Source organism: Callospermophilus lateralis, chromosome 13 (assembly GCF_048772815.1).
Source record: "Callospermophilus lateralis isolate mCalLat2 chromosome 13, mCalLat2.hap1, whole genome shotgun sequence".
Lineage (NCBI taxonomy): Eukaryota > Metazoa > Chordata > Mammalia > Rodentia > Sciuridae > Callospermophilus > Callospermophilus lateralis.
The window spans coordinates 107826190-107837573 of NC_135317.1; the positions used below are offsets into that span (position 1 = coordinate 107826190).

The following is an 11384-nucleotide window of genomic DNA, read 5'->3' on the forward strand; positions in this document are numbered from 1 at the left end:
GGTGATGGATCTAACTCTGGGAAAGGTCCCACCGAAAAGCATGTGATCAGACTTGTAAACTTTTTTCTCATTTTTCCCTTTTATTTCACAATTCGAGGTGGATGTGGACTGCCCAGTATGTTCTCCTGTCCAAAGTCAGTGCACCTGCCAGTGGGTGTGTGGGCGGCTTCCCTGTCTCGGGCGCCTGGCTTTGGGAGAGGGGGCTGGGGGTTCTCCTTTCCATCTTCCATGGAGAGAGCGCTGTCTGCCATGCGTGCAGTGTGTCCAGAGACTGGGAAGCACCTTTCCTCTGGAGGCACATGCTTTGCTCCTGGTGTTGCCCCAATCTGGGATCAGGGAGCCTGGGCTTGGCTTGCGCGTTCCATCTGCCAGACAGTCCTCCTGACCGGGAGACGGTCTGAGCTGCAGACTGCATAGCTGCAGCTCGCCTGACAGCAGGCCTGCCCTGGGCTTCACCCATCTCCTTCAACTGCCTCCTTAGGCTCTGAGGGGCAGGATGCCCTGGGTCAGCCCGGCCTCAGTCACATGGACCATGCGGCCCAGCTGGGTGCTCCAGGTCATTCCTGGAGAAGAGGTGAAATCCCTGAGCTCAGATTTTCTCAGCCAGAGGAAGAGGATAAGAGCAGTGCTTCCTGGGGCACTGGGAGGCGTGAGTGGAAACACTTAGCGCAGCACCCAGCGCATGAGCAGTACCCTGTGCCATCTCCTTCCCATTACTGTTCGGTCCACATCCCATCGTGCCTGTGTCTCTCATCTCCGCTTCTCCTACTGTGCGGTAGGTCGCTGATGTCTGACTACACTTGGGACTGACGCTGGGCTAGACTCAGGTGGTCCAGGGCTCACACAGCCCTGACAATGTATGATGGACAGGAGGAGATAATGTATCTCTATTGCTTTTATTGGGTATTTTATTAAGCCCTGAAAACAGCACCTGTTTGCAACCACATAGCGGCAGGTTGAATTAATGGTGTCTAAAATATAGTATTCCTTTTCCTAGAAGGAAAATGCTGAAGAATGAAGTGGAACCGTGATCGGAAGCCCATGTGTTTCACATTTGTTCTGTATGACTGTGCGTAGAGTCTAAAATCGAATCTTAGCTCTTAGGCAACCCCCCCCCCATTTAGGGAGTGACTAGAGGTGATGTGTGGGTACCTGAGCTCCTCCCACCAAGGGGAGGTGTGAGCCTCAGGCTGTGGGGTGACAAGGGTCCCTAATCGAGAAAATCCTTTGAGTGTGTAGACACCCCCCCAGCCCTGCCCTGTGGAACTCACAGGCTTAGAGCAGGTGAGACCTAAGTGGAGCTGGAGAGGCTCAGAAGATGGGAGCAGTGGTGACAGATGACTAACACTAGGCTGCAGGGGAGTTTGTTGTTGACCTCTAGTTCCTCCATTCCAGTGCCACCCTCTGAAAGCGGGGATCTGGGTCTGGGCCATGTGTGTGTGGATCATGACTTCCGGGTGATTTGAAAGGCACTGCTATCGTGGGGAACTACGTCTTCACCTTGGTAAGATGGAAGCTTCCTTCTCCTCCTATTTTCCTTTTTAGTTCACCTTCTTGTGCTTTCTCGACAGTTCGAAAAGGTTACCGGATCCAAGCCGACAAAGAGAGAGATTCCATGAAGGTCCTGTACTATGTGGAGAAGGAGCTGGCTCAGTTTGACCCAGCCAGAAGGATGCGAGGCAGATGTGAGCATCTGTTGGTTTTCTGTGCTCTGTGTCACACAGGATTGAGTGGCTGTTCCAGCAGTGACAGGGCCTGCAGAGCCACAGCTATGGGGGTGCTGGCAGCTCTTGTACACCAAAGGGAGCACAGGGGCTTCTGGGGTGAAGAGCAGGGCAGTCACGCACCCTTGGTTTATGTTGGGTGTCTCCAGGGCACAGCCAGTATTGAACACCTGGCTCCCTAACCCTAGGGTTAGAAGGAGTTATTAGACACCGTCCCCAGTGTCATATGCAGAGCAAGGACAGCATCTGGAGCCTCAGCGACAGTTCTCTTCCAGCATGAGGGGCCCAGCCTTGAAGTGAGCCTCCCACTCACCTCGTGAGAGTCAGAGGAGCCTGACACAGTGACTCTGGGAAAGGGAGCTGCCTTCCTTCCCCCAGGTCCCAAGGTGGCCACTGAGGGCTGGGAGGAGGCTGCCCCTCTCCTCAGAGAACTTGTAATTACTAAGTCTGGAGATGGTGGGGCCCCAGCCTTGGAGACCCGCAGCTGACAGAGCTGATTCTGTGGGGTAGATTCCAAAGGACTGTCTGTCTTGGGATGCAGAACAGAGCAGGCTGAGGGGGATGGCTGGTTACCAGAGGGTGCTGGCAGGTATGGCAGTGGGTCACGACGCGCTTTCTTTGAACCCTCCTCTTCTTGGAACCAGAGACAGACTTGATGGAATTGTTGGGGAAACAGTCCCAGACTACAGGAGCTTTATTCAGATTAAGGACAACATATTCCACCCAGTTTGCAATTCTAAATCCAGCCGTCTGCTGTAGCCCTTGCTGCACCCTCCCACCTAGCGGACTATAAAAAGACCATCTCCAGATTGGAATGTCAGGAATGCGGATGTCACTGACTTGACAAACTAGTGGTAGCAGTGTTGTCATGGATCCCTGTAAGGGGCAGACAGAGTTGGAATCCAGAAGCCTGGGCAGGAAATCTGTGCATCTCACAGCTCAGAGAAAAAAGTTAACAATTAAGATTAAAACTAAAGAATGGATTCTCGTCTAGGGGGTGACTCCCCTGTCTGATTGACCCAGGAGGTCTCCAGGGGCCAGCCGGTCATAAGATAGTGGAAACTCAGAGTTACTGGGGACTTTAGGGACTGCCTGGTCAACCTTTGCAGTGTAACCATGAGGAAACAGAAGGCCAGGGGGACAGTGACAGAAGCAGGGTGGAACCCAGCTCTTCTGAGTCCCAGTCTTGTGATCTTTACCAAAGAAGCTTGTGAGCTGTAGTTTCTTTGGCGACCACAGCCTCCTCGTTCCTAGGGCTCCAGACTGCTGCGACTGGAAAGGACTCTGAGGTTGTTGGATCCGGAGGAGGACAGTGAGGCAAAGAGGAAAAGTGGCCAGCACCAGTACTCAGGGCCAGTGGGGGACGGGAGCCCAGACCACTGGAAGCTGCGCGTTGACATTATAGTAAATGCATGGAGGTGAAGAGGAACAGGGCCTGCTCTACTTTGAAAGGCTGGTTCTGTTTCTGAAGAGCAAAGTAAACCCTAGGGTGGGTCCCAGAATGGGCCCCTCCTGGAAGTCTTGTTGTAACATGGATCTCATGGTTTCAGGTTAAGCAGGGAGTCAGACTGGGAGTCTGAGGCCCAGGTCTAGGCAGTATGGTCCTTATTTGCCTTGCCCTTATGAGTGGTAGGTTGCTCCTGGGATGTTTCAAGTCCGAACATTCTAGAGCAGGAGTCTGCAAACAATATCCCCTGCTCCAAAGATGTCCCAGCTTCTGTTTTTGTAAATAGAGTCTTACTGGAACACAGCCATGCCACGTCACTTATATATACTCTTTGGCTGCCTTCATGTAGGATGGTGGAATTGAGTGGCTGTGACACTGTGGCTCACAAAGCCCAGCCCTTCACAGTTTGCCCACCTCTCCTTAGAGCTACCTCAGTGGCTGTCTCTGAAGTGGGGATGCTGACAACTGTGTTCAGTGGCAGCAATTTTAGTGTAATGCACATCCTGGACAGTTTGTTCTATGAGTAGGGAAACAGCGATAGCTCTCACTACCTGAGGGATGAAAAAGGTCATGTTTCCTGAAATTTAAGGAAAGGTCTGAGCCAACAGCATTACTTTACAGAGGTCTCATTTAAATTTCTTTTCTGTATAGTTCCTAGGAAATTGGAATTCATAGGAATCATAAGAAGGAATATTCTAGAATTGATTCATCAAAAGTATCTCAGGTATTTTCCTTTAAAATAAGCAGAAACTTAGAGAAAAGTTTCTTGAGAGGTAGAAAACAATTAAAAATCAGATTATAATTCAAAACCAACTGATCACGTGATGAAACCTAATGCCATTCAAAGTAAAGGCTGGTTTCCTGGCGAGCAGGGGCTAGGAGGTTTGGTGTGGGGGAGGGCCTGTGGCAATGCTAGGCAAAATTCTCTGTTTTTCCCAGGACTGTTGGAGCTCAGAGGGGAAAATCAGAGGGAACCTGAGACACATTGTGCTTCCCACATCTTATCTTGGCTTACCTCTTGCTCAATAGGCAGGCTTTAAACCTAGTAAATATTGTTTTTAATAATATTTTCAAAGTCCTAATGAAAAGATTTTAGAAAACAAATGGATTCTGTTACATTACAAATAGGTTCACTCAATTTATTTTTTTAAATAAAATGAAATTCAATCCATTTCAAAGGTCTGTAAACAGCAGCCCCCTCCCTCCCCAGCCCCCCCTTTAATTTCCCAACTGTGGTTCTGATCCTTCTTTTTGCAAGTGCTTTGCAAAAAGCCCCTTAGGGAAGGAGGGAACTCTGACTAGACACACACCCTCACATATTAGGCTGGGACCAGAGCACAGATGGAGGCCCACAGGCCACAGGCACCCCCTGTCCTTCTCACACCTCCAAACAGCAGCTTGCCCATGGCAGCCACACACTTGGAATGCTCCTGGGCCAGGGAAGAAGTCTCTCCAGGCCTGGAGAGTGGATTTGGTACCACTTGGGTGAGTGTGGTCTAAAGGTAGGCGTACAGATGCTGGCATGCACTCCCCTTGACCTTGTGGGCTTCTTGCTGCGTGGGGAAGGGCTCAGTGGAAAGCAGGCAGAAGAGCAGTCCTCGAAGGCCTGTGGCAATATTGGCTCTGGAGGCCCCACCTTGGCCCTCGTCAACAGCAAGGAAGATGCTGTCAGATGTGCTTCTGTCTCTCGTTGTCCCTTTTGGTCCAACATACCTGGGATTATCACAGCTCACCAAATAATCATACAGGAAAAAGAAAAATACACGGGTGATGGTGTGCCAGGCCAGCTGCAGGGAGCCTGAGTTCTGGGAAGCTAGCCTTAGGAACAAAAACAATTGTTCTGCTGTTCCAAGGAGAGGCAGGACTCCTCCCTCTCAGTAAGCAGGTAGGCTTCCCACGGAGCCAGTTCCTGCTGCCAAAAACACGAATACCACCTGCAGGTGAAGAGCCCACCCTTGACAGGCCTGACGCCCCCAGCCGGCAGTTTGCGGAGCCTCTGGTCTCAGCCCTTCCCATCTAACACGGAGAAATCCCTGTCCCTGCAGATAACAACACCATCTCGGAACTCAGCTCCCTGCATGAAGACGACAGCAGCTTCCGCCAGTCCTACCATCAGATGAGGAGCAAGCGATTCCCCGTGTCTGGGGACCTGGAGAGCAATCCTGACTACTGGTCGGGTGTCATGGGAAGCAGCAGTGGGGCCAGCAGGGGACCCTCAGCCCTGGAGTATAACAAAGAGGATCGGGAGAGCTTCCGGCACAGGTGATGGCCGCCAGGGGGCTGAGCAGCAGCAGGTAGAACTGAGACTGTTGCTAAACAGTCCCTCCTTCTGGGTCTCTTTCCATCCAGTGGGGAGCTTCCCTCTCTCACATTTATTAATCAAGGGACCTTAGGACTCTTGAAGGGACTGCATAGAAGTAATCATTCGAGGCCTTTTGAAAATGTGAACTCTGGGCTCCTTAATGAACCTTCACGTATCTCTGCCCTGATACATTTTATCCTATAACCTCTGAAAACTCCCATCATCTCCATCGTTTTTGATCATTTATTACCTGAAAGATAAAACGCCAACGCTTTATAATGTTGCACTTACTTCTCGTGACTCACAGGCAGCCAGTAATATACCATTTTAAGTTGGGAAGGCAAATTTCCATATGCTACGGCGCTTACCAGCCTGATAAGACCAAGCATAGGGAGGCTGGGTCTACCCAGTTCCTGGACGCGTCCCCATGAATGGCACTTACTGCCTTTACCTTGAAGGACAGTCGACATCGCCTCTCACTCTCACCAAGTGCAGGGGTCCCTCTGCCCAAGAGGGACTTGGCCCTTGGCTGGAGGGCGAAACAGGCCGCTCAGTGTGCCCCCAAACTGCAGAGGCTCCTGGGGCCCCAGCCGTGCGCACTGCCGCTGGCTGGGGCGTAGAGCGGGTGGCGTGAGACGCGTGGCCAACCAGGGCTCATCATAACCATCAGAAGGTGTTTGGGCCCTCGCTGGACAGCGGGAGGTGCCCAAGAGCCGGTGCGCTTCCAGGCCAGCCCGAGCCCGCACGGATCGCGGTTCTGCCCACTGACCCACCCCTCCTCTGTCCGCAGCCAGCAGCGCTCCAAGTCCGAGATGCTGTCGCGGAAGAACTTCGCCCCCGGGGTGCCCGCAGTCTCCATGGACGAACTGGCGGCCTTCGCCGACTCCTACGGCCCGCGGCGCCACGCCGACGGCAATGGCCTGGAGCCGCGGGCCGGCAGCCGCTTCGAGCGCGCGCGCACGGGCCTCCTCCAGGACGGGCCGCTGGAGGAGCTGTATGGGCGCGGCCGCAGCCGCGAGCCGCTGGACGCAGAGCGCGGCTGGCCGGAGGACGCGCCCCTGCCGCGCCTGGTGAGCCGCACGCCGGGCACCGCGCGCAAGTACGAGCACGCGTACCTGGGCGGCGCGTCCGAGCGGGCCGAGGGCGCAGGCCGCGGCGGCAGCCTGGAGACGCCCGCGCGGCGCGGCGCGCAGCTCGGCCCGCGCAGCGCCTCCTACTACGCCTGGTCTCCGCCTGCCCCCTTCGAGTCCCGGCCCGGCGACGCGGAGCTCGAGCCCGACGACACGCTGCCGCCCTACAGCGAGCGGGAGCTGAGTCGCGGCCCGTCCTGGCGCAGCCGCGACCTGCCGCACCACGGCGGCTCGGAGAAGCGCAGGAAGAAGGAGCCCGCCAAGAAAACGGTGGGCGGGGGTCGCGGGGGTCTGGGTCCTCGCGGGTGCAGCGGGCGAAGGGAGGGAGCACGTGGCCCTGCAGAGTTAGGAAGGGCAGAAAGCCAAAGGCGGCGTCGAAGGAGCTTTGAGCGCGGGGGTGCTGGGTGCCCTCTCCCCGTCGCCCGCGCGCTCTGGGAGGGGAGAGGGTTCGTAACTCGCAGAAAGTTCTTGAAAGAGCCCCCATCCAGAGAAGGTTAGGAACCCCTGCTCTTTACAAAGGAGAGCTTGCTTTCTCTTTCCTCCTTTGACATTTTATTGAGTGTAAACTGTGTACTGTGCCTCGTGGATGTGCAGGAAATCCTGGGTCCCAGCCCAGCTGCCCAGTTCCTTTTTATCCCCCCCCCCCCCCCCCCCCGCCTTGAGTGGTTGTATAGACTGTTGCTGCCTAAGTGCAGACAACCCACTCTGTCCCTCAGCCGCTGAACGTGAGACCTGGACCTCTGACAAACACCGGGGGTCTGTCCCAGATGTCCACAGTGAGGTGCCAGAGTGGCTTCCAGCCCTACTTTGGAGACAGCTCTCCAAGTGCCACTGCCCCTGCTCAGTTACCCCGCCTCCCTGCCATGTTGCTTTTCTGGAGTCCAAGGGAGATTTTCTTTAGTGTGGAGTATAGGGAGGAGGAATAGCAACAGAAAAAAAGGCTTGACATGTCATTAATCCCCCAAACAATTGCCTTTTGTTTTTCAAATAGAAGAAAGCAATGGCCAAAGTACTGTGAGTAGGGAGGAAACTTTCAGGGGCTTCAGGTCTATAGTACACCATCCTCCCTTGCTACTGGGAGCATGCGGTAAACATAGTAGCTATTCTTAAGGCGGTGGTAAGTTATTCTGCAGGCACAGAACAGAGTTCTGTCTGCTATCTGTGGGCTTCAGCCCCGTTTGAGGCTTGGGGACATCAACACAAGCTCAGAGTCAGGATGTGCCTCCTCTGAACAGGTTCTGGACTCCGCCCAGTGAGCCAACTCTTGTGTTGTTGCTTTCTTTAAGTATCTTCTAGTTTAATGTTGGACTCTTTCTGCTTTTCCCCAGAGTGAGTTTCCAACCAGGATGTCCCTTGTGGTCTGATGTTTTCAAGATGTCTTTGGAGGAGCAGAAGTCAGACACAGACTACAGCGACAAGATGCAAGCCAGCAGGCCAGGACCTTCTCTGGCCACCACCTTGGAAGATCTACTGATCTCTGCTTCGGCAGGGGACAGGAGGCAGCCTTTCAGGAGGCTGATTCCAAACCTCAGTGCCCCTCTAGCTAGTTTGAGAAGCTCATCAAGAAGACAACATGTGCAACATCGCACACCGAGTGTCTCCCCCAGTTTCTCCTGCCCAGTCTCCTTCCTGAGTGGACCCAGGACTTCACTTCCTAGTCAGAAAGAGTCAGCCCTGGACTGCTGGTCTCCGGAAACTGCCTGAGCCTACAGTATGCTTTTCTGTACTCCCGTGCTATGCCTGGCAACTGAAGAATGTACTACCATTAGAAGGCCCGCTGGTGGGCGAAGATAATTTCAAGGCAAAATATCCCTTTTACCCCAATGCTTCCCAGTCACTAGCCAGTGACTGTCACTACACTAGAACCAGAGAGCTTCTGGTGACCTCAGTGACAGTGACCTCCCAGACTATCATAGAAGTGGCTTCAATTTGCTGTTCTGAATCACAATTCTCCAGTGACATAACAGAGTAGTATACCATTTTGAAAACCTGTCTAAGTGGTATTTCTTTTTTCATTCTGAGGACATAACACTGTTCTTTCTCATTCTGCTGCACCTGTCAACATCTGAGTCTTGCACCTCATGGGCTCTTCTTTTCCTCTCCTCTCCTGGACTTGCCATAGGTTGGTGCCATATACAGAGCCCCACCTGTCTGCACTCTGATTAAGTTGTCATCAGGTGCCTTTGGTGAATGCTTAAATTGCACACATGGATGAGAAGAGAGAGAAAACAAGAGGAGAAATAAGTTATGCACAATGGAAAAGAATGAGAAAGAATTTGAGAGGAAAAGAATGCCCATTCTGATTATGTTTTGAATGTGGGGCATCGTCCCATAATTGCCACTTAGTCTTTCCTGGTTTTCATTTACTGAGTTCTTTCTGCCACCCTGGTTCTGCCATGGTTGGGGGTGAGCCTGCAGCTCTTAGCATCACTGGACTGCCGGCAAGGATGCTTTGGCAGATGACGGGTATTGTCTTCTCGGAAAGGAGCCCTTCCTGTTCCTACTCTTGCCTAAATCCCAAAGCAAGAACCTTTTGGATTTTGTAATTTGTAGATTGCAAAAATAGCCAAGAACTTTTCCCTTCTCACTAAGAAGTGGCAGTCTTTTTATCCACCCCTGAATTTGGAGTTGGCCAGGTGGTTTGATCTGACCATGGCCCAGTAGCAAACGTAACATAAGCAGAGACTTGAAAGGTTCTTGTGCATTCAGTTTGTCCTCACTTGCTGCTCTTGGGAACCTTGTAGCCACCACCAGGAGAAGGAGCCTGGACTCTCCTGCTGCATGATGAGAGAAAAGGGCCTCGTTACCCCTGTCCCCCCGTGTGACAGCTTGTCTGCCCTCCGCTGATGCAGATGTGAGTGTCCAGCCAAAACCATGGAAGAATGGCCTAGCTGAGCAGGGCCAGCTGCTGATCCCTTCTCAAGGCAGGAGAAGTTGGTGCACCCTCTGTGTTCGTTTTTCTTCAAAGACAAAACTGACTCTTCTCATTGGCATGTTCTGCCCTGATTCTATTCCTCCATCCACTTTAGGTGTCTCTCAGCCTCCACTTCCTTTTCATCACAGCCTTTCACCCTGTGCTGTTGTGATGGAACATGTGGCTGGGTAGTCACCAGAGGAGCCTCATCCTGGTTGTCTCCGGACCCAGCAGTGGCCCATTCCCTGTCCGTGGGTCCGTGGATAACCTCTGAAGAAGCTTGCTCAGCACCTCCTTGGTCTTCTCCAGAGCCACCTGCCAAGACCACAGAGTGCCATTCTAGTTTCTGTTCTCCATGACACTTTCAAAAGGTCCTTCATGTACAGTGTTACAAAGAAGCAGCTGGGGAGGATCCGAGGGATGAGCTGGGTCACTGCACAGAGGAGAACTGGCCTACCAAAGGACTTCAGGTCTCTCCGGCCTGTCCCAGAGGGACCATGAGGACAGTTCAGCCCAGTGCTGGCCCTTCCAAGGGCTGGAAGACACAAGCCATAACCCTGGTGCTGAGTTTCAGACTTGACAATGTCCCTGGCCTCAGAAAGCCTAGGTCTGGTCCGTCTGGGCCCCAGTTCAGATGGAAAATGCTGCCAGCCCTGGATCTCCCTTGCTCAGGCCATTCTGCAGAGCACTGGACAGCTGACTGCAGTGGCTGTTACGGCTTTATAACTGAGCACTGTGCCAGGCTTCTCACCACCAAAGAGCCCCATAGCACCAGCTGCAGAGACCCAATGTGTTGCTTTGTAAAGCCAGGGACATGTGAGATTTTGGTGACAGTTGAGGAGAGCAGTGGGAAAGAGTTATTAAAAGTGGATGCCTACAATTTCAAAGACCACAAGACTAAAGACGGGAAATAAAAAATGCAAAGGCAGAGGGCTGTGGAAAGAGCCTAGCAGGTGGTGGGGTTGCTGGAGTCACACAGGGGCCAGCTTGTTCTCTGTGGGGCGGCAGGAGTCACCCATCAGACAGAAGGCGGCTGTCTCTGGGTGTGTAACAAGGTGTAAAAGGTGAATAAACAAGGCAAAGCCAGCTCTTCTCAATGCCAGGCTCTTTTCTCACCTCCTTTTTCATTCCCCCTGAAGACTGCGTCCTGCAGAGGAAGGGCCTGATGCTAGCTTCCTCCCTAGGTTTTATTGGGGCTTAAGTCCTGTGTAAGACGTGGTCTCCGTCCACTGGGGCCACGCAGTTTAATAGGGGAAGTGAGATGGGCCCAAGGAAGAATTGGAGTTCGTGCACATGATAGGGAATCGTGCTACAGATAAAGTACATTAAACCCAGAGATGTAAAAGTTTCTTTAAATGGGAATATTTTGATATTTAAGTGTTGTGTGTGTTTGTCCATCATCCCATTAAAAGACATGCTCAATCAATGATCTGAAAAGCCAGTCTTCAAAAGTCTGAACTGAAAAGAGGTGAACTGGGTTGGGGAGTGGGGCGAGCGGCAGGGGGCCGGAGGCCTGTGGGCACTCTTGCTCCCAGGTATGCTGGTGTGAGCCGTGTCCACCTCTCCAGGCTCCACTCTGCTCCAGGGGGTTGTGCCCACCTTGCCCAAGGCAGGCAGGTTTCAACATGGCCTCTCATCTCTCAGAGTGTACTTGTTCTGCACTTGGCCCAGGACTGGGCGCACCAGAGTGGGAAGGGGCTGCCTCCCAAACCCCAGGCACATCTGTATGTATTTCCAATAGTCTGCAAAACGTCGTGTAAATAACCCAGTCAGGTGGCCTTTAAGAGAGGCTGAAGAAACAGGTATGGTTAGCATTCACCCACACCTTTGTAAGAGAGGGAGAGACATCACCCCCATTAGTGAACTC

At 52.9% G+C, this 11384-nt stretch overlaps 1 protein-coding gene across 7 annotated transcripts in view; it reads left to right on the plus strand.

The window, feature by feature from the left end:
• Positions 1–10976, plus strand: part of Ildr2 (immunoglobulin like domain containing receptor 2) — a 56200-nt gene extending 45224 nt beyond the window's left edge. For 6 of the 7 annotated variants that reach the window (XM_076832447.2, XM_076832451.2, XM_076832448.2 and 3 more), the window contains 4 exons: positions 1572–1685; positions 5217–5433; positions 6264–6873; positions 7932–10976. In XM_076832447.2, coding sequence (XP_076688562.2) covers positions 1572–1685; positions 5217–5433; positions 6264–6873; positions 7932–7967 — 977 coding nt within the window. In that variant the 3' untranslated portion in view covers positions 7968–10976. Of the gene's footprint in view, positions 1–1571; positions 1686–5216; positions 5434–6263; positions 6874–7931 lie in introns of those variants that run through there. The other variant, XM_076832453.2, reaches the window with a different exon arrangement.
• The last annotated feature ends 408 nt before the right edge of the window (positions 10977–11384 follow it).